Source organism: Aphis gossypii, chromosome 2, assembly GCF_020184175.1.
Source record: "Aphis gossypii isolate Hap1 chromosome 2, ASM2018417v2, whole genome shotgun sequence".
Classification (NCBI taxonomy): Eukaryota; Metazoa; Arthropoda; class Insecta; order Hemiptera; family Aphididae; genus Aphis; species Aphis gossypii.
Window position 1 is genome coordinate 707741 of NC_065531.1, and position 23792 is coordinate 731532.

The 23792-nt window shown below is 26.0% G+C and overlaps 3 protein-coding genes and 1 pseudogene across 5 annotated transcripts; 1 reads left to right on the plus strand and 3 right to left on the minus strand.

Moving 5' to 3' along the window:
- Positions 1 to 2309: 2309 nt before the first annotated feature.
- Positions 2310 to 5280, minus strand: LOC114132767 (syntaxin-5). Its single transcript, XM_027998333.2, has 6 exons — positions 5055 to 5280; positions 4552 to 4878; positions 3863 to 4119; positions 3298 to 3507; positions 2682 to 2803; positions 2310 to 2577 (listed from the first exon to the last, which is right to left on the minus strand). The coding sequence occupies exons 2-6, from the start codon at positions 4859 to 4861 to the stop codon at positions 2418 to 2420; spliced, it is 1059 nt and encodes a 352-aa protein (XP_027854134.1). The 5' UTR covers positions 4862 to 4878; positions 5055 to 5280; the 3' UTR covers positions 2310 to 2417.
- Positions 5281 to 7559: 2279 nt separating this feature from the next.
- Positions 7560 to 9544, minus strand: LOC126550256 (uncharacterized; annotated as a pseudogene).
- Positions 9545 to 9768: 224 nt separating this feature from the next.
- LOC114132766 (putative E3 ubiquitin-protein ligase UBR7) lies at positions 9769 to 14454 on the plus strand. Of its 2 annotated transcripts, none has more exons than XM_027998331.2 (12): positions 9769 to 9948; positions 10024 to 10262; positions 10325 to 10458; positions 12068 to 12125; positions 12659 to 12802; positions 12859 to 12961; positions 13163 to 13209; positions 13477 to 13513; positions 13573 to 13613; positions 13670 to 13810; positions 13875 to 14046; positions 14117 to 14454. In XM_027998331.2, the coding sequence occupies exons 2-12, from the start codon at positions 10113 to 10115 to the stop codon at positions 14272 to 14274; spliced, it is 1185 nt and encodes a 394-aa protein (XP_027854132.1). In that variant the 5' UTR covers positions 9769 to 9948; positions 10024 to 10112; the 3' UTR covers positions 14275 to 14454. The 2 variants fall into 2 exon arrangements, with proteins under 2 accessions (XP_027854132.1, XP_027854133.1); XM_027998332.2 differs by having other exon boundaries at positions 9775 to 9920.
- LOC114132769 (translocation protein SEC63 homolog) lies at positions 13016 to 23442 on the minus strand. 2 transcript variants are annotated; one of them, XR_007604298.1, is made up of 16 exons: positions 23029 to 23441; positions 22855 to 22957; positions 21670 to 21784; positions 21495 to 21600; positions 20790 to 20920; positions 20589 to 20681; positions 20337 to 20498; positions 19886 to 20117; positions 19678 to 19823; positions 19471 to 19618; positions 18999 to 19396; positions 18462 to 18641; positions 17047 to 17178; positions 16752 to 16955; positions 15947 to 16156; positions 13016 to 13337 (listed from the first exon to the last, which is right to left on the minus strand). XR_007604298.1 is itself a non-coding variant. In XM_027998335.2 (15 exons), exons 1-15 carry the CDS (start codon positions 23150 to 23152, stop codon positions 16019 to 16021), a joined length of 2412 nt encoding a protein of 803 aa, XP_027854136.2. In that variant the 5' UTR covers positions 23153 to 23442; the 3' UTR covers positions 15946 to 16018. The 2 variants fall into 2 exon arrangements, 1 of the variants encoding a protein (XP_027854136.2); XM_027998335.2 differs by lacking the exon at positions 13016 to 13337 and having other exon boundaries at positions 15946 to 16156; positions 23029 to 23442.
- Positions 23443 to 23792: the final 350 nt, after the last annotated feature.

Consider the following 23792-nt stretch of genomic DNA (forward strand, 5'->3'; position numbering starts at 1 on the left):
TCTTACTTATATACGTAATACGGCTATAAACATATAAGTATATAACTACCTAATTGTACAGCTATTTAATTGTAGGTTATTAAATATTAGGTTAGAGCTATTCAGGTTTATGACATGTACATGTCATATAATTGAGATGAGGAGACATAGTGTAGAGGAACGTGGAATCTCTAAATGGAGTACCAGACTGGAAAGTAAGAGCAGCTAACAGGGAAGATTGAAGGATTAATTGTTCAACGGGATGGCCATAGTGGCCTACAAGACCCAAGAAGAAGATATATATATTATGTAAAACCTTATAGTTACAAGGGTGTTTTGAAAATTTTCGTCAACATTTGTATAATTATTAAATTATAAAAAAATACTAACAAAACTTTATTAAACATTATACAATACCTAGTTACTTATATTATCTATAGTATTTTTTTTAAATTATACTGAAGATTACACAAGGACCATAGGTATAAGGTGTAGGTTTCTACCTACGGCTATAGATACTATATACTATACTACTTATGTATAATCCGTATTTTTATTTTAATCGTTCATAGGTACGACTGTAGAGTTTTTAATTTGTTTTTTTTTTAGCTTAAAATTTAGTCTAAAAATAACGTTAAAAATATTTAATAATACATTACCTATTATAATGTAGATAATATATTATACAATAATGAATTGGTAGTAGGTAGGCATAAGGCTACTTTTAATAATATTAGTATTCGGTTACATTAGACTAGATTTATTCAATATAATATATTATTTATATGTGTTTTTATTTTAAAGATAAGTATCTATAGATAGGTACTGCATAAGTCATATATAATAAGAAATCTAATTATATACGATACACAATTTGGATGCCGTAAAACCAGATAGGCATTCATTATGTTTTGTACCTATAGAAATAATTTACTTTTAAGATTGATACTTGATTTTTTATATAATGGATATTGATTGAAAGTTTCTGCGTTTTTGATTGATCAGTATCTAGTTGTTTTACTTTAATATGCAGATGGACCAAATTAATTCGTTTGTGCAAAAACATAGGTAGGTATGTACCAAGTAACGGGTGTTTAATATGATAAGAATTATTGATTTATTCAGAACTAGATGAGAAACGCCTTTACGGAGAGTAAATGCTGAGTGCAATGGTTTGGAAGTGTTCATTTTGACTCTCTTGAAGTGTATCAAAATTCAAAAGGATAGTAGGTTGAGATTTTTTTAGAGGTTATTGGAGCCTGTGGGTGGTGAAAGCTATGCTGTTTACGTATAAGTACCAGTAGGCAGTAGGCATATTGATGTAGATGTATTTAAAGTAGTTGGCTGATTAGTTGATAAACGTAAAATAGAACCGGAGATTATACTATTTATACTACTTTTTAAGAAACTCCAATAAATTGGAGGTATTAGTGCAAATGTTTCAGCACCCACTTGTGTTGCGAAGTATCGATCGTCATGATATGATTTTAAAGGAACTAGGAAGTACGGGGACGGAAAGGTAGTGTTTTTCGGCGTAAACAAAATAAATGTCAGCATACCACACAGTCAAAAGCTTGAGCAACATTTAAGAAAACTGTGAGGCAGTATATATTTTTTTTAATGTGAAAAAGATAGTATTGATTAATATACTTAGTTGAATGAGAGTTATAGAATCCAAATTGGGCGCTGGGTAATATTTATTTTTTTTATTAATTATAGACATGCGTTTAAGAAGTTTCTCACAAAATAGAAAAACTGATTATAGTTTGGTATGTGAACTAGGGATTTACAACTGATTTATTAAGTTTAGAGAATATAGCAATAATTATTAATTGAAAGTTTCTATAGGTTAAATTTGATCAAAAACATTTACCTATTTATATAAGTATAATCATTAAATCATACTATTTCAAAAAATATTGTACGGGAAAAGTTTTTAAACATCAATAACATCAGTTGGCATAGTAGAAAGATTTTTTTGTCATGTATAAGAAACATAGTAATAATATTAATAATCAAATAATCAATAGATCAATAGAATTTTATGAAAATAATTTAACTAAGAATAAATGGTAGAAAATTTGTTTTTAATCTTAATATATTAGTTTTATTGTTTCTATTTTTAAGCTTAAGATAAATAAATGTTTTTTTTTTTTTTTTGTAAATTTTGAACAATTGTTATATAAATTAAAATCTGTGCAGAATTGTCTAGTATAAGGGATTTAATATTATTAATTACACACATTTATATGAGATTATAATTTATTAAAATTTAAAATACCTTTAAGCAATCTTATAAAAACAATTAACAAATGCGTAATAATATAATGTAATAGTAGGTAAATGATATTTATTTATTTTATAGATATTTTATAATTGGACAACAGTGTATGGATCAATAACAATTTGTCTAGATTGAACAGAGTAGATATGTGTGTTTAAGAAACAAATACAACAAAAAATATAAAAAAAAATATTAAAATACCAAATATTTTTATCATTAACCATCGATTGGAAGTTACTGATTGAAAGTAACGTAATATTTGAGTATGTGCTGCTTCAATACTTAGTTCAGCATCTTGAACATTGGAATCAATTCTAGAAACAACAAAAAGCTTAAGTACCTATTTTTTTAATATTAAATATTGCTAAAAAAAATAAGTATCAGTTATTTTATTATTTAGTTATTAATTATTTCATACCTCTCAACCATCTCTTCTTGTTCTTTAACCATATGTGCAAGTTGTTGAAATATTCCACCCAATTCTACAATAGTTGATTCAATATTTTGCATAGTTTCTGCTCTACTATACAGATATTGATCCTATAAAATAATAAATAACATATCACAAGGTCATATCTTAGGGGTCCAAGGGGCCCGTTTACCCCCTCCCTATAATCCTTTCAATATTTTACAAATGCTTAAAGTAACTATGTATTTATAGTATCATCATAAATATGTTCAGTCATAAATGATTTAAACCAATTAAATTAACAATTGACTGTTTTCACATTATCACTGTTTTGTATCATAATATTTTAAAATATAAATATAGCGCCTAATAATAGATTATTTGTTATTGATAGACCTAAATTCAATAAAATTACAATATACATATTTTGGACCCCCTCCCCCCAAAAAACAAAATTTTTGGATACAGCCTTGATAAAACATAATATAAACCTGTTAAAAATCTGATTGGAAAATATCAATTGAATAATATGATCATAGTTTAAACTATTTATAAGTAAATAGGTACATTTTATTTTGCTTTAAACTTAATTGTTATTAGGTATATTATTATTATTTGTTCTTACAGTATTGTCATATACGGCCATTGCTTGTGTCTGTTGTGTGACTTGCTGTAAACGATCTTGATCACCATTATTATCCATGTTGATAGCACATTGATTACTAGACATTAAAAGAGAATTTTGCCTTGGAACTAAGGATGATGAATCTGATAAAGCAGCTAAATTATTTCCTTGAGAAAATTGATCTCTTCTTGATTTGGCATGTTTTAAATTCTAAACCAAATATTTTTTAATTTTTAGTATAGCCATTGGTTTAAGGATAGACTATTATAGAAATTATATTCTAAAATCAATGGTTTAACCACTACACATAAAATGTACAAAAATACAAATAAAAAAGGGTTAAACAAATTTATCATTAGGATATATAATAGCAAATAGTTAAGTATTTTCTTAAAGAAATTTCATTAAATAATTGAAATGTGAACAATATTTTACATTGCGTATGTGAAACTGATGGCTTGCATACCTTTTATATTTGATTTCTATACTTTTTAGTTTGCTAGATTTTAAAGTTCTAAAAATAGCTTTGAATTGTCCATCCCCATTTGAAATTATAGAAACTTACTTTTGTTCTAATTTCAAGAACTAATTTAAATTCATTTGACATATTTGCCAACTTTGATTGTAGTGACAATACAACACTAGACTCATGTGACAATAAATGCTTTCGTCCAACATTATTTTGAGCAGCTTTTTGGAGTTTAGCAACTTCTTGTAATTTTGCAATTTGTTGATTTAAACTATTCAAATCCTCTTTAATAATATATGTCAACTCTTGAATTTCCTGAGGTCGGTCATTAAATAATGATTTCCGTTTGGCAACTAAATATCATGGTTATTAAAAATATATTAATATTTTATATTCAGCAAACATTTAAGTAGGCATTATTAGCAACAATAAGATAGGATCTTTTTAATTTTTGTTTTCTATAGGTACTATTTTTGTAATTTTTAGTACAAAATAGAAACTCAAAATCTATGGATTACTATCATACCTATATATTTTTGTTTTTATACAACAAATCTACTGTAGTCTGTTGTCGTATACTTATTAAATAATTCAAATAATTTTAATTAGATATGACTATATATTGTTAATTTATAATTTCAGTTTTGAAGTTTTTAAATTATGACATCAGATAAATATCAAGTAAAAAGTAGAATAATATTGATAGTTTTTAATTTTTATAAAATTATCAATCAACAAAAATATCTAACAAGATTATAAAATTTAATTCATGCTTAAAAACTTACGTAAGGTCAATTTTTCTAATTTTGCATAAGTATTACTAATATTGAATCCAACACTTTTGGCTATCATCATAAACTCTCCATAGCTTTGAAGAGCTTTAACTTTTTTTACATCTCGAACTTGCACAGCTCTTGCTATTTGTCGACCTTGAAGGGATCTGACTGCACTATTGAATTCAGCAGTACGGTCTCGTGGCATTATTTTATTTATTTCTTTTTCTTTTGAATAAATAACAGAAGACTCCTGAGTGTTGAAATTATTTGTGAACGTTTGATCTGAATCAGAATTTCCTCGTCTTCTTCGAGTAGTCATTTAAGTAATATGGTACACTAAATTGGTAACAAGAAAATGTAGTTAAAGTAATTATTGGTACCACAATAAGTTGAAGCACATAAAACACATCATGAACTTGGAAGCCAGTTTAATATACAATGATGACACTGACACTACAAATTTACTTTCTATTTGTTATCAAACTATAAGTACATTTTCTGAACATGTTTACCTGTTAGTGAATTTCATTCAAATGTTTATCTTTAAAAATGTCAATAAAAATTATAAAAGATCCAAATTGCATCACAGTATTTAAGCTAATTATGCTTGTAGTCTGGAAATTCTTTAGTGAATTGAGATTTGAGACTTGAAACTTGTAAGTGTCTAAGTCTTTACTAAATATTTTGTTAATTGCTTTTATTGACATACAATCTTAGATACTTAATGATAAGGTAAACTTATCAAAAACACGTATGCGGTCGGGTTAAGTTAGGTTAACCCATAGACTTATAGAAATAGACGGAACATTTGCCCAGAGGACTGGGAGGCGTGGTCGTGCCAAACGGATTAAGAGAGATACCTTTAGTTTTATCATAAGAGTGAGAGAAATAGAACTGTTCCGAGGACAGCCAATTAGAGCGTTTGTTCAATTTTATTATTTTCTAAATGATAAGATAATTATTTGTCATGATAGTAATGATGGTATAATAATATATATTTTAAAACATAACGTTTTAACTTGTAAGTTTTTCAAGTTGAAACTTTCAACTCGTATCGTTATTCTTTTTTAAAACATAAAGTATAATAAACTGTTAATTAATTTCTGTAAGACTTGTTTAGTAGTCTATATTAGTGTTTCAATTTTTCTTTGTAGTTTCTTTTAAAATTAAAAATGTTTCATTGACAAATCTAAAATAAACATACAAAAACAATAAAATAATTATTATAATATAACATTTAGTTTATTGGATTATAATAAGCATTGTAAAGTAAAAAGTAGTATTAATTAATTATTGATTCATGTGTGTAACTAATTTTGTAAATTTTTGTCTGAGTGAAGATTTGAATACATCATCGTTTATTCTGGTTCCAATATGTCTAAGACGAACTTTCAGAAATAGATCTATAATTAGATTAATTAATTGCTCTCTATGATTATTAAATACACATTGATTAGATATATGATCATCAATGTTTTGAAAAACATCCATGTAAATATCTTGCTTTATTTTAGTTTTTAGAAATAATAAAATATTATTTTTATTAAATAATTCAGTTTGGTATTGTTTTAGGTAAGCTTCAGCACATTTACATATAAGTATTACATCATTACTTGGGTTAATTAAATTACAACCGTCCCATTGTTTGAACTGCAAAAATTTTATAATACGATCTGGATCTTTTTGAATTAATATGTTTTTACAAAATAAACAATCAATTCGCTGTTTTACTTTTTTTACAATAAAGCCAGCTATATACTCAACAACATCTTCTACATAATTACTGAGACTTACTGAACTTTCAATGTAATCATGATCAGTTAATTCTTTACTTGAACCTTGGGTTATGTTATCCGTAGCATTGAACTCCAGTGGTAAAATAGTGGTAGCATCTAGAATACCACAGTTCCCAAAACATGATGCAGTTATTTGGTTATTTACAAGTAAACGTTTATAAGCATGTTCAAATTGAAAACAACTTGGATTGTTGTTAAATCCACTTCTTCCCCGAGCTGCACTGAAAAAAGTTTCTAGATGGTCCTGCGAATATTTATAAGTAAGCATATAACCATGGTTTAATAATTGTTTATCAACTAAAGTTCTATAAATTTGTATGCAGTTTTCCAAATCTAATATCAATCCAACAAAACCTGTATTTCTAGAATGATTTACTATATTGATTTCCTTGGATAATGCACAACCTTGCTTTTTGGTGATTTCTTTAAGTGTCAAACTCATTACATATGATTTGAATTGTTCTGCGAACTGTCCATATTTCTCTAATGTTTCTAAACTTAAAGGTTTACCATAAGGAGCCTTGCTAAATTTAGTTCGGCTATTTAATATATCAAAAGCTCTGTTGAAGTATTGACAAAATTCAGCTGTTGCAAGAGCATTATTATATTCAGGATTAGTGTTATAGAGGTATTTCAAAGCTGAACTCACACTTTCACTTAATACTTGCACTGCTAACTTAACCCTCATTTTTTCATTCTGGTAATGAATATGTCTGTTTGTCAATTTTGTAGCTAAATGTAAACCTTGATCCTTTTGTTTTTCATGAAGCATTCTTATAAAATTCCAATCTATACATTCTCCTTTACCATTGTATATTTTTTGTTTTTCTCCAAAACAGTTGCGAACTAATTTCATCATGTGTGCTGCATCCCAAATTAAATAAATTGGTTGTTGTGTAATAGGGTGGTCAATATAAGACTTCATGTTTTTTGGAGAAAAATTGTCTCCTAATTTAGTGCACATTGTTTTATTTACATTTGTTCCATCATAAGTAATAGAATGTAAATGAGAATTTGTTTCATGTAATAAAATAATGCATTTTGTCAATAAATTAGCTCTTTCTTCACCATTCAATCCATTAATTGCAAAATATCCTACAGGGATTTTCCAATGACTGTTAATGGCAACAGCCATAAATACAAGGATATTTGTAGCTAGAGGCCTGTCTCGCTCATCTCCATCATACCCAATTTCAGTACCCATATTTACAAATCCACTCCACTCACTCCCTGTCCATGTAACATTTTTTTTAATTGCCATTTCATCAACTGTAAGATTGATGGCAACTTTTTCATTGGCAGCTTTTAAAGAAATTGCATGTAATGCTTCATTACTAAAACCTGGTTTGCCATTAACTACTTTGTACCACCGACTGATACTTTTAGGATGAGGCAAGACATTTTTGAATGTGCTACGTACAAAATCATATGCCCTAGCTGAATAAAATTGTAGTGTTACAGCAAATTGTCTAAGCTCAGCAGAAAATTTTCCTTTTTTGTTTTTTATCATAAGCTCTCTTAATACTGAATGTTGGCAAGACTAAATAAATAATAATTAATTTAAGCATATTAAAATTAATTGGTGAATGGTAGTATTAAATATACAATTTAACCTAGTTACCTTAAGAATTAGTGATGCTTGTTCAGATAACATATTTTGTTTTTCTAGAACCACTATCATTTCCTTAAGGTTTTTTACTTTTTTTAATAGTCTTCGATTACACTCTTTTAAACATTTAATCCTTTTATCCTTGAGTACTAATTGGTTTTTAATTAAATTTAAGTTTAATTTAGCTCTCCTAGGTGTTGAAAAGTTTTCATTAGTCAAACTAGCAACATTAGATGGTCTCCAAATTAACCTGTACAAAATTAATAATAAATAAATTCAAAAGTTTTCATTTGCTGCATTACAAATTTAAATTTGTAAATTACTTTCTTGCACAGCGTGGTGTATTTATTAACGAATCATTTGTATTTTCACCGTGGTCATACACATTGGATAAAAGGGTACTAGTAGATATTTTTAGACTGTTAAATATAATATAATAGTAATATATACTACACATTTCAGAATTTTATAAATTTAACTATCAAGATTTAAATAATACCTATTTTCAACATATGGTGTACTTGATTCTGAACAACTTAATATTTTGTTTTCGCTAAGTGAGAAACTGAGAAAACATATTGTATTTCAATTTGGTGACATAAAATATACACAATACACATATTTTTAACTTACTCAACAAGTTTTGGGAGTGCGTTCTTCTTAAGTCTAGTACTAAAATAGTCCTCTTTTTTAAAATGTGATGAACATATGTATGCATAATTAGGTATCGTTCCTTTAATGTTACATTGATTTAACCACTTTTGCCTTATAGATGGATTACTAGGGAATCTAATTTAATACAATAGGGCATAATACATTTATATATACAATAACTAGAAAATTTATTTTACTTATTGTACTAAGATTAATACAAAGATACATATTACTTATAATTAGGGCTGTAATATTGTAAGAAAGTGCATTTATTTTTTTTGCATTTTTAGGTCATATTTTCTTTTTTTGTTAATTTTCGGTATTTTTAATTAAATTCCGACAATTAATGTATTAGAAAACTTTTTTTTTTGTTTTACACAATTTTGAAAATTTAAAAAAATGTTTCACGTAAAATTCAAATTCAATCAACATTTTAATTTTTTTTTTTTTTTAAAGAAACCATTTTAAGTGCAAATTATACTATAATTTTAGCATTTTATATTGTATTTCTTTTGACATTTTCAATGTTTTTTAGTGCATTTAATTCACAGCCCTACTTATAATTATTTAATTTAATAAAATGCAAAAATTATAATAAATTCATCAAATAAATATACTTATGAAATGTTGCTGTTTGGTCATTACATTTACACACAACGCATGTTTTCATGATTGAAATTTATTTCAAATTTATAAATAATAATTATAATAAATAACAAAATAGTCAAAATAAAATAATAAAAGTACAAACTGTTAATAAATATTTATAAATTTAAATAATTATAATAAGTACTTTATTAAAAATAATATTATACTTTCGATCTATTAGACAATATTACTTATTAGATAATAACATATTAACCTACATCTATGAATAATATTATTACAATCGTTTATAAATATTTCTATAAGTAATAGATATATTATTTATATTATAGAATATAGATATATTTAAATATGAAAAATTATTCCCGCGATTTTTCAACGCCCGATCCTCTGAACAAGCTCCACCCACTTGCACGCGTTATCATACCCAATGTTCCGTCTATTTCTATAAGTCTATGGGTTAACCATTTGATATCTATCCGTGATATCAATCGGTGGTGGTTACAACATTAAGGTAAACATCCTGCTGAGCGACATAAACAATAAATAACCACATAAAAATAACCATGTACAGAAAAAACAGTATACAAAATAAATACACACACAGCTATTCGCACGCATGCGCATTAAATACGATTCTGTGGTAAGCGGTAACGACTATTAGAAGTTAAAAGTTTCAAGTGTTTCAACAGACCAACAGTGAACACTGAACTGTAAGCTATAATCAACGTACTAGTGGCGGTTTGTGAAACTGAAAGCGCTGAACGCTGGATTGCTGATCCTAAGAAAAGACTGATCGATTTTACATTTTTACAGTCGATACCCGTTAGCTGCTGTTAGTTGCTTATTATTGTAATCGACGTGTGTCGTGTGTGTTGCGTCGTAATCTCGATCGCTTGTCAATCATGTCCGAGTCTGAGGGTAATTCTTTCAACGAAAATGAAGAGGATCAGGTGGTCGGGCTTGTCGAGTATATCAACGATCAAAATGCTGAGATCGAACAAGCCAATCTGATACTTGAGGCGTCCGAAAGTGATAGTTGCACTTATTCTCAGGTTTGTCTACCATCTTATTGTATGGTACTGTGAATAGATGTATTAATTAAACTTTGTTATAGGGATATATGAATCGACAAGCGTTGTATGCATGTTTAACTTGCACTGAAAAAGATAAGTTACCTGGTGCAGTATGTTTGCCCTGTATGTACCAATGCCATGAAGACCATGACTTGGTTGAGTTATGGACTAAAAGGTAGATACAATATGTTTTACTTTTAGGTATACTATTCGCATAATTTAATTATTACCCATAATATATCATTACACTTAACTTACATTTAAATTAAGATGATTACATTCATATAAAACTATTTAACTAAGTACTAAATGATACTAAAATATTTGGTTTCATTTTAAAATTATGAGGTCCAGTTATTTGCCATCCAACAACTATTTTTATAAATATATATACTTAAACAAATAATTGACAATTATCAAATACATGAATTTTTTATTTATGTGTCCTCTCTTTTTATCTTAATAAAATGCTATCTAGCCATCTAGCATATTAATATTATATATATATATATATATATTTGTTTAACGTTAACAATATATATATATTATTTTTATTTATTTATTTAATTTACTGCTCATTTATAATGTATTACTTGTTTTAAAGCCTGTAGTTCTTAAACAGTACTACAATAGTGTATAGTTATAATTACAATGAAAGAACCATATTTCAAATCCTAGATAAAAAAAAGGTGAAAATTAGGTAATAGCTCTGCTGTTGATTAGGTGTTGAGTTGAACTCATCATTAAGTAAGTCATTGTAATATATTTGATAAATTTACATTTAATAATTGATCTTTATTTACATAAAATAATTCTAATCTATGTTTGAAAGAATATTTTATGTATTTAAATATATTGTTATCATAGTATTATGTTTTATTATTTGTAAACAAATGATAGGATGAATTAATTTTTTTTGAAAATAATTCTTTTATTATATTTTTTATTATTATTTTCTATAGTATTTCCTTAAAGTCCTGTATCACTATAAGAATTTCTGTGGACAATCAATTTATTTAAATAAGTTTTTTTTATAGTACTAAGTGTGAAAAATATGATTGAGTAGTAAAAGTCTCATTTTTTATTTTCATTCAAACATTTTCAAAAAAAAATTGTATGCAATTTTTTTTTTTAATTTTTAAGATAATCATTTTGTTGACTAAATTATTTTATATTTCCATAAAAATATTAATATATAAATCTCAGGTAGAAGTAGAATGTTGTTTAAAAATTGATGAAATATATAGAAAAAATGTAACATGTTTATTCATATAGGGATTGGAAGCAGCGATTTTCTGTCTTTGTCTTACACACATGTAACATAGGGTTATAAATGTATTTTATGTCCAACGTACCAATTGATGTAATGAAGCGATAAGAATTATGAAAATGGATATGAATTTTTCATCAAGTCTACTTTAGATCGACTTTCCCATATTTTTAATTTTTTGATTTAAATTTTTCCAAAAATTGAAGTATGTTAATTTTAAATTTTTTTTATTTAATATATGGTTTTTAGGATTTTTGGGGGGTAGTATCAAAAATGTGAGAAAATCAATCTAAAGTAGACTTGACAACAAATTCATATATGTTTTCAAAATTCTTATCGCTTCATTATATCAATCGGTATAATGGACATAGAATACGTCTATAATCCTATGTTACTCGTGTGTAGACCAAGACAGAAAATCGCCGCTTCCAATCCCCTGAAAATGCAATAAATATAAGAAGTCCTATCTTTGATAGTAATTAGTATGTAATTTTTACTTTTTATTTTTTTTAAGGAATTATCGATGTGACTGTGGAAGTGATAAGCTAACATCAGAGTGTCAATTGGAACCGGTAAATAAATAATGTATTTTGTATTTCATTAGATAAATATGTCTTAACAAAATTCTAATACCTTTAATTAATACATTATACATTGTATTAACTAAATTTTACTTGAGTTAGTAGATATGAGATTTATTGTAGTTGCCTAATAAGAAATTATTATTGTCAATAAGTTGTATTTTTAGATAACAAAAGGGATATGGTGAGAGATTGTCAAAAAAATCATTGGTGTTTATGCAAAATTGGTCACTCTTATTTTACACTGACCATTGCATAAGATGTAATATTGCAAAAAATATTCTCGTAGTTAAATATTTAAATATTTTTTTAAACAGTAGATCAGCAAATACAAGTTGAATTAATCATTTTAGTCAATCTTTATTTATTATAATCATTAATTATAATAAATAAATTTATAATCAAAGATATAATATAATATGTTTTGTACTGTCTAGGTTATTAAGGTGTAATAGTGGATAACTTTTTATTATTAATTTTATCAAATGTTTTAATAACTACAATCTTTTCTTTTTTAAAACTAGTTAAAACCTGAAGCAAATGACCGTAACATTTACAATCAAAATTTTAAGGGTTTATACTGCATTTGTCAACGTCCATACCCCGATCCTGAAAATACTGATGAGATGATACAATGCATTGTTTGTGAAGATTGGTTTCATAGCAAGGTACTAATTAAATGTAAATAATTTTAGATTCAGCTATTAACAAATTATTTTATTAGCATTTGGGCACCAAAGATATGAATCCAGATGATTATTCTGAAATGATATGTTCTGATTGTACATCAAAATTAAGTTTCTTGCCAGCTTACAATCATTTAATTGGTAAGAATTGATTTGTTTTTCTATATGTAGAGATTATAATCAATATAGTAAAAATACATTTAGTTAATCAATTTATTTCAGTACCAAAAATCATAATATATTTTATATATATATCAAAATAAGCAACCATTTAAACAATTTGAAACACACTTATTAACTAAATATTATATTACATTAAAATTATTACATATTATTTTGCAGTTACTGATGATTCTGTACAGAAAATCGAAAAAGGTGATGAATCTGAGGTATGTTTCCAAATAATTTTTTTAATTAATTTCTCATTTCTGTGTATTAAATAATAATTTTCTTCTGCTATAACTGACTTATTTCACATATATGATTATGATTATTATTGAAATGTGATATTTGATTCCTAAACAAACAAAAATCATAGTTATACAAAATAATTTAATTTATTTTTTTCTATAATGTTATGTATTAAATTGCTATTTCTTGAAAATATATTTACATTTTAATTTGAAAATAAAATAATTTTTTTTTTTTATAAATAGGATATAGATGTTGTAGATACAGTCAAGGATTCTCAAGGTAAATTCTTAACTAGCATTATACAAAACATCATTCTTACAAAAAATATTTATTTTTAGATAATGCTGAAAATGAATTAAATATTGCACCCAAGGACAAGGTATGTTTAAATTACATAACAAGTTGTATATTTGTCATATAATTTTTTTTATTTAGATATCTGAGAATGCTAAAGCTGGTACTTCTAGTGAGGAAAATTGTAAATTATTAAATGCAAAAGATCCAAAGAAAATTATTGGAAGTTCTTTCTGGGTAGAAGGTTGGCGACAACAACTTTGCACATGTTCTACTTGTATTGTATGATAACAAGATAAATATAAAAATCACAATTAAATAGGCAATAATTTTGATATATTTTTAGGAATTATATAAAAAAGAAGGCGTTCCATTTATTGTTGATCAACAAGATACATTACAAGCATATGAAAATAAAAGCCGTGAAAGAATGATGGCCAAGGAAAAACAAAGTGAAGATGGTCTTTCAAAAGCCTTATCATCAATGGATAGAGTGGCAGCAGTGGAATTAGCTCATCGTTAGTATTTGTGTTTGCGTTTATATTAGTATAATAACAATATGTCTTATGTTATTTTTAAATATTTTAGAGTATAATCAATTCAAAGAAGAATTAGGAGAGTGGCTGGGCAGTTTTAAAGGTGATAAAGTAGTCAAAGTTGAGGATGTGCAAGAATTTTTTTCTGGTATGCAAGCAAGGAAACGTGCTAGGATGGATGATGGAATTCCACCAAGTTTCTGTCGTTAACTTAGTGTCTAAAATACATTTATCATAGTTTTAAAAATTTAATAATAAGCTAATTCTTTAAGTATTTCCTAGTATTTTACTTTAAAAAAAATTAATTCAATACTACATTTGTATTTTCTATTCAGCAAAATATATTATGTCATAATTTACTTATAATAATATATAATATATATCCTAATAGTTATGGTGTTATTTATTAATTAGTTCTCAGTTTAAATACAGAAAGGATTCTTATGACAGCTTTTTATCATTAATGAATGGGTGACCGTAATTTATTTTTAAATCCACATCTTTCAATTAGGTTAACCTTTATTAGATACTTTTTGATGTACAATGTGCACTGTGCAGACACATATTATAGATTATAATAGTTATGCAAATTAAATTACATAGGTAATGTCATTGATTAAATAATGTATATTAAATGTATAATATTTAATTAATGGTAATATCTAATGAACAAATATAGTACTAATATACATTTTTTTTTTAGAATGCAAATAAATTAAAAAAATTAATTTTTCCACAGTTCATTAAGTAATACAAGAAACCAAATTTAATAATGACGCCTTCATAAAATGACTAAGTTTAGCTTAAAGTATAAATAATGTTCTATTTTTTTTTTCATACAAATTTACTTACATTTAAAACTAATGATGAGAAGAAATTATACTAATATTTTATGTTTTAAAAATTGTACAGATTACAAACAACTATCAACCTGATTAATGCTATTGGCATAGTTACACAATGCACATCAACAATAGAACAGTATTATAACCAGAAAGCCAATCATTGCCTAGTCTAATAATAATTGCCAATTGCCACTAACTATATATAAAAAAAAGTATTCAATATAGATAAAATCTTAGTAGTTATGTTATAAATTTCATTGCATATTTATATGGGTATTTAATAATTATTCATTGTTGAAAATTTTAGCTATACTAGCAATACACATTTTAACATCAAAAAAGTATTTTAATAGGAATATATTATGTAAATTAACATATTTAATAAATGATAATCGTTAATTTAAAGAAAATTTTTTCCTAACTATATTGACATTTCCAAGTAGAATATGCACTTTTAACAGTTTTTTAAGTGTCAGTAATACTTTAAAGACAATATATTAAATAATTTAATTTTTATGTTCCTATAATTTGACAACAATAAATGCAAATTATTAATGATTAACTGTAACGTTTAGAGTCAAAAGTCAGTCATTCCATATTGATAATTAATTATTATTATTATTATTTAATTAAAAGTACTAGGAAATAGGACTTTTGAGTAAAAAATAATTTACAAAACTATAATTTCATTTTATGTTAGTTTAAATAATAATATGGTCAACAATAAAATGTATGAAAATAATTCATTATTATTAATGAGTGAAAAGTAGGTAAAATAATAAGGCAGATGGCTAAATATATAAATGTATTATATTTATAATTGATTTAAACAAAATATATTTTATCAGTCAAATAAAAAAAGCATTTCATTCTTAAATAATTACATTTAACATTGAATATAATATTATGAAATATAAAACAATAAAATTGAAAATATTGCATAATTACACTAATTTGTTGATAAATATATTTTTTAAATTGCTTTAAGTGTAAAGCCTTTAAAATAATATTATCATAATTAATATTATTTTACTCACTTTAAACTCTAGTTATTGTTTTGAACTTCTTTGTTTTTCAGGTCACCCAAAGGTTTTATATGTTAGTATTATTTAATCTTCGACATCTTCATCTGTAGTAAATTCTGAAATATCACTTTGCTTATCTTCTTCTTTAGTGTCATCTTCTTCATCAGAAATATCCCACTGAGGATGTTCTGTTAAAGGTTCTGGTGCTTCTTTTACATCCAACTAAAAATGATAAAGTAGGAAAATAATGCAAGAAACTATACACTAATATTTTTTTATTGGCAAATACTACATGAGTTTATTTTTGTTGGGGAGGGAAGGTTTAGTTAAGTACTTCATAGAAAATTTATAGTCAAGTACTTTCAATTGACGAACAGAAAATTTAGTAGCATTGATGGATTGATATTGAGACATTTTATTGTATATATACTTTTATAATACTCAAAATTACTTAAGTATTTGAAAATTTCTAAGTACACAAATATTAAAATGTTTCAACCTTATTAGTTTTTCTCTCTCAGAAATAATCAAATTGTTTACATTTATGTTTTGAATAAAACCGTAGGTTACTTGAATTTAAAAATATCACACATTTTTTTGAAGTATAGACAGAAAAAGTTGATAGTTTAAGAATTATAATGACTAAATCCTTGTAGATTAAATAAATAGAATTCTGTGCACATGATGTATGAATGTCAAATAAAAATATTTTATAAGCTATAAATAATAAAATTTAATAATAAGTAGATAATATTGCTAGGAATAGATACATTATACAACTTATTGTTTGTCTATGTCTTTTTTTTTTAATACTTACTTTGATATCATGCATTTGGTCAAAACCAAAGTATGAATCCGATCTCAGACAAACGGCAAAAACATAAACTCCAGGCCACCTAGGAGCTGTAAATTTTAATTGAATTTCTTCTTCATCAACAAGTTCAGTAACATGATATGGAACAGTCAATAATGTACGACTTTTCCGATCACTTAAATAAACCCACCAATATTCGTGTTTTTCCTGTAAAGATATTGAAATTATAAATAAGTTTTGTTAATTAAAAAAATATAAATATTATAATTAATTAGTTTATATAGTTAATATCTTATACTTCAGGAAAATATGGAGAGTGGACCAAATGTGATTGTTTAGTTCTGCCTTCAAGTACTCTATCTTTTTTATTGGCTCCAGATTGAAATTTATCCCAATCATCGTCATCATCGTCATCATTATTTGCTGAAACCTAATATAAAACAAATAACATTATTAAGTATAGATACACACTTATATTAAACACTCTTAAAAAAACAACTGGTTTAACTTCATCGTATACTTGTACCAAATGATTCTTTCATCACGAACAACAAATTATTTTATTAACTTAAACATTTTTGAAAATATTTCTTTAATATAATTTTATATTTATAGTTAAAATAAAACAATATTTATTTAATATTAGTATTTTTAAGTTAGAGCAGCAATTGAATACAAGCCAACAGGCAGATGGCCCTGAGGCAGACCCAAGAAACAATGGATAGATGGAGTGCAACAAGATCTAGAGAGGCTAGAAGTAACAGATAGGGAGGAAAGGATATAGGATTATGATTATTGGAGATCAGTGATGGTGGCAACCATAACTCTTACAGAGTTGTGAAGGCACATAAGAAGAAGAAGAAATTTTTATACTTTGTGATGTATTTCGATACATAAAAATTAAAATTCGGACAAGTAGTTTTTTTAATTATAAATAAGTATTTTAAGTTTACGTGGACTGAGTAGTAGACTAAAATTTTACTAGATATGCCTGTACAACTTCATTCAGTCTACCTAAACTTAAATATTTAAACTTCAAAAATTTTCATTTTATTTCAATTTCTATGTATTCAAATAATAAAAAAAAAAAAATTTGTTTCAGAATATGAAATTAGGTGAAAAATTTCAAAAATTATATATATATATATATATATTTTATTTTGCTTGTAAATAATGTAAGGAAAATATTTTTAAAATTGTTAATACTTTTTGAAATAATGTGTGTTTCATGATTAACGAATCATCAGTATACAACAATGGAAGTGAGAAGTCAATTAAAATGTTATTTACCACTACAATTCTCTAATGGACACTTATCCAGGAACAAGTGGCTGAGGACAGTACTTGCTCTCAATCACATTACATGATTAATCACAAGCACTGAGTCACGCCAAGCCACTCGTCTTTTATTGTTAATACAGTAAGTTCCCGTTACAACTAACTCCAAGGGACCGAATTTTAACGGAAATTTTGTTGTAACAAAATAGTTTTTCGGTAGGGGACCTCTATAACTTTCGTTATAACGGGATGTTTCGTTGTATCGGTATTTGTTGTAATGGGAACTTACTGTATTTATTTATTAAATTATCATTAGAATAACATTATTTATATGTTTAACTCATTCTATATATTCAATGAGTTAATTTCCATTTTACATCAAATTCCTATTTCGAAAAAATAAATACTTGTTTAAAAAAAATATATTATAAATACCTTTTTTTTATCATCTGTTGTTTCTTCAGCATCTGTTTTCTCTGATTCGTCACCAGAAGCATCACTAGAACTTTCATTATCTGAATCAGAGTCATCATCTGATGAAACATTATTATCTTTTAATTTTTCTTTATCTTCAGTTTTATCATCTTCAGTTTCTTTAATTTCTGAATCTCCTAACTAGACAATTAAATAATTAAATATAAAATAATATACTCGTAAATGTATATTTTAAAAGTGATGATTAAATTTTAAGCAAAACGATTCTTGAGGTTTTTCAAAAAAATGATAAAACTTTGATAAATTAGTAAATATTGGCATTATAATCTAATTAAATTACTAAATTATATGAAAATAATGTATAAATGTACAGATTAAGATATTAAGACTAGTATTTGATAATAAATGAATCAGAAAGAACACAGACAATGGTTTGAAATTAATAACTAAAAAAAGCATTTTACAAGTTTAATAAATCTTATGTACTACTGTCATTATTGAAGTTTATCAGCGAATTAAAGTCAAATTAATACTTACTTTTGCTTTTTCTAATTTTTCTTTCTTTTTAATTTTTTTCTTAGCTGATGCTGATAAAGTAGCTTTTTGTTTTTTGACATTTCCACTTTTTTTACCTTTTCCTGATTGGCGCTTTTGCTGCCAAATACCCTTAGTTGCTTTCTTTTCTTTTTCATCGTCTTTTAATTCTTTATTTTCAACATTTTCACTATTTTCTATAACATCTTCATTAGACATAGGTTTCTCTAACTTATCTGGTTTTTCTGTTTCTTTAGCAGCATTTTTTTCTGGCTCAATATGATGTTTATCTGCATATGAATCATCTCCAAACAATACCCTCATATCTCGTCTTTTCAACTGTACAGTTACGGTTACTATAGCTCCAGCTGTATAGACTGTTGTAGCTTCATCATCAATAACTAAAAAAAATTGTATAATATAAATATTATATTTTGATGAATAAACAAAATGATTAATATATTCTAATCAATACCTTCACAACGAACTTTAAAGTCTATATAGGGCATTCTACCCAATACTTTAACTAAATCTTCATACTGACTATCAGATAAAAATTTTAACGTGCTTCGCCTGTCTTCATTTTTTAATTGAGCAAGGTGCTGAATACTCCTAACACGTTTCTACAAATATAATAAAACAATGAAGAAATTTGGTTATCTAAATGATATTTACAACTAACCTTTTTATTGTCAAAATGTTTTATGTGATCCTCAGTAATGTATGGTAATTGCATAAATGGACTTTTATACTCCCATAATGCTTGGACCACCATGGGACAAAGTTTCATACAGTTTTCTATAGTTTCAATATTAAGCAAACGAGGCACTAATAAACAAATTAAATATTTAGTTTAAATATTCCCAAGCATTATTATTAATCATACAAACCTCTTTGAGCATATGCTAGTAAAATTAGTTGAGAAACAACACCAACCATTTCTTGTATTAAATATGGACATTTCTTAACTATGTACATACGATCTAAATCTAATGTATCTGCCTTAAGTACCAGGCGAGACAGATGTGCATGTATCAAAGCTCTAGCTTTAATTGAATAATTATAAGACAGTGGTGGTTCTTTTTGTGCCTTTTCTCCAAAATTATAAAGTTGTTTTATAAGCTAGAAAATAAAATATATTATGAATAATAACTAATAAATATCCGATTTATTTGAAATGTTAGTCAATAATAATAATCAAAAATAAATAAATTAAAAGTAATACCGTAGTTAATTTGAACAACATTTGTAAGTAGTATTATAATAACTTATCATAATGTAGACTAACTAAATAAAACAATTATAAATATTATATATGTATTTTAAATGTTAATTTTTTACTTGAGGCATTTCATATTCATCTGAAGATCGTTCAACAATTTCACTATTATACTTTTTTTCAAACTCTAATGAAGCACTTAAAATCATTATAACTCGTTTCAAAGGTATAGAATTTGACTTATGTAAAAAATAATAATACATTCTAGAGGTCTCTAATAAAACCTGTAAAATAAAAAAAAAAAAAAAATTAAAGAAAAACTAAAATTAGAAAGAGTAACATTTTAATTATATACAACATAATAAATTTTCTACCTTATCACCAGAATATCTGATAGATTTATACCACCACATACCAACTGTAGTAGGAAGTGCAATCATAAAAACTAATGCATATAGACCTAAAACCTATAAACAAAAATGATTAATGGTTTAGATATTTATTAAAATTTAAACCAATTGTTCAAAATATTTCACGACGATGATAATTATTATTATTAAAATATTAATTATTACCCAAACTGAATTTTCTTTTTCTACAATCCATGATGGTAATGCTATTCCAAAACTCATTGCACCAGGTCCATCTGGATTTCCATATTTTTCCCAATTTTTTCTGGACTCATCATCAGTTAAGGCTTGATAAGCTAATGTATTTAAAAATGTACATAATATTATGAATAATGATTTATTAATAAAAATTTGGTGGTCGACTGGGAAGATAACAACATAGTAGAAAGTATTATTAATTATTTTAAAATAAATATATATCAAAAAATTAAGAAACAATTAATAAGTACATATTATTTGTCATCACTAATAAGATTAATAAATTAATTTACTAATTCTTCAAATGGACCGGGTTTAATAACAAAAATATAAATATAATTCTAGTTTAGCTTAATTATTAGTTTTGTAAGCTTGTATGAATTAAAAATATTGAAAATAAAAAATTCTAAAACTAATTGATTATTTGTGGAAGTGGAAATGGGAGAAGGGTATGTGTATAAACCTTCTTGAGAATAATTTAAATTATAGTAAGATTTTATTATAGACATGTAAAGAGTAAAACGTAAAGTAATTAATATTTCTTTCATCAAATATTTAAGTAAAAATTAAATGTTTTTCACTATTTCTAATATACTGAACAAATAATTATTTGTATATTTTATTAGAAACTATGAATGAATGTTCTTATTTTGAAATATTTAATAATTTTACCTTTAGTAAGCTTCATAAATTTTTTTTCATCTCCAGTTTCCTTATCTGGATGGTAAATTAATGACAACCTTCTATAAGCTTTTTTAATTACTTTTTCACTAGTTCCCTAAACAAACCAAAAAAATGTTTGTAAAAAAAATAAATATGTAATACCTAAATAATTATGAATACTTACAATTGGAACATTGAGAATGTCATATGGATCAAAACTTGCACTCTCATAATCAAACTGGGATACTTTGTAGGCAAGAAAAGCCAATAACACCCATCCACCAATAATGATGACTTTTCTAAAATATATTCAAAATATTTGAGTAAATATAATTTAATATCTAATTAATTGTAAATATGACTCTTAAAATATATAATCTAAATTATTTTATTAATAACTATATAGAATTTATTAGAGTTTGAAATACGTACACAACAAAAATCAAATATGAATTAATTATGTCCTACACCATTAATAAATTAAGACAATTATCAGCCCACATAGTTTGTATTTAAAACAACAACATAAATAATTTAACGCTAGATTGTGTCTCTTTATATTATATTATATTATATAAAATTAATTACCTTACATAAATAAGGTCAAATTATACAAATCAATAATTCACCCAGTTTGGATTCATGATATTTAACTTTAAGAGTCTGCCCAACACCAAAACACTAAATGTCAATTAATTTGTCTATGACTAATAACCTCTGTCTCTTAGTATGTAACTAACAAAAATCTTCACACAGACTTTAAACTCCAAACCCTAAATGATTTTTAATAAGTCTTATTACACAAATTCTTTTCAAAACTATACTCTCATTCAAATCCATTAATCATACTATCATTTTCTTCCATATACATACCCACAAGACTTAATATTCAATAGCTAAGATATTCGCTAAATAGATAAGATAAAAATATAAATTTACAAAAAAAAAAAATTTTAATTAAAAAAACAATAAAATAAAACTGAATTGTCATCTTAGGTGGCATTTCCAAGAGTCTCTATTTCATAGTAAATGTCATTAAATTTACTTACTACACTATTTTCAATTTTGTATAGATTGTAATTATCTTAAATTAACAAATAAATATAAAAATAATAAAGAATTAATTAAATTGAATTTTCTAGTTTTTTAATATTTCTTACGATAGTAGTTTTCTTGAACTCTAGAGTTTTTAAAACAGTTATGTTGATCTGGTTAGATTGGGTCATAGGTGTAGGTACTCTATATTCACAACACAAAACCGAATATTTGTTGAATAGAAAAAAATTACAAAAGTAGTTTCAACTCTTACTTAATATATTCTGCTTAGTACCTATAACCTTTGACTATGTTCAAAATATAAATAACTCACATGCATGTTCTTTTCATCAGTTCCCACGGTTTAGTGGACTGCAGGACAAGCTTTTTTTTTCGGCATCCTGGACAATAACATTCAGATGCCAACGCTTTTGGATCTTAAATTCAAACAGTTAACAAAAATTTAAACAACATTCATGTATTGATGACAATTGTTGATTATCATTACCTTCTTTTTGTTTTCTCGGCCACCAGTAATACGTGCCGGGTACCAGCAGAAGAGCCAGAAACGACAATAAAAAATAGAAAAACGTAGCTCCGCTTTCATCGTACTGAAACTTTTGGCCGGCCATTATTGTTGTTTCGGGTAGTACATAAATCGAACATTTACTCCGGGAGCATGGTGCGGTTATGGGTTAATTTACATAATTTGAATAATCAAAATATTGGCCTACGACGTCGACCTAACGGAACCCTAAGATAGCAATATAATATCGCTTTAACGTTTGTAACACGTCACGTAAATCTCTCGACGATAAAAAGAAAAACTACCAGGTGTAAACGTACACACTATAAATTATATTGATGGTGATACGACGTATCGCTACGATGACCAATGGTTGACGTCCAATGTCCCCACCGACTGTCGAGTCCACCTCAAATAAGTTTGTGTATACAATAAAGGCAATATATTGTGTATCTTTAATCACGTTCCTCAACCGTGTCGGTTATCATTTTCTGCAGTGTGATAAAAATATGATAGCACGCTCACGCACTACATTCTTGGAATATAAAACCATTTGCTGTGGTAGTGGTTTTTTTTTCTTCCATGGAAGACGGTCATCAGTAAGTTGTAACTTGTAAGTTGGTCATAGTCGTACAGTGTGCTCGACAACGACTACGTGTATCATGGCGAGTGTTGGAGTTGGTAACACTGAATCGAATGAGCAGTTATTTAAATAAGTTTTCATGCTGAATGCTGATTGTCCCGCG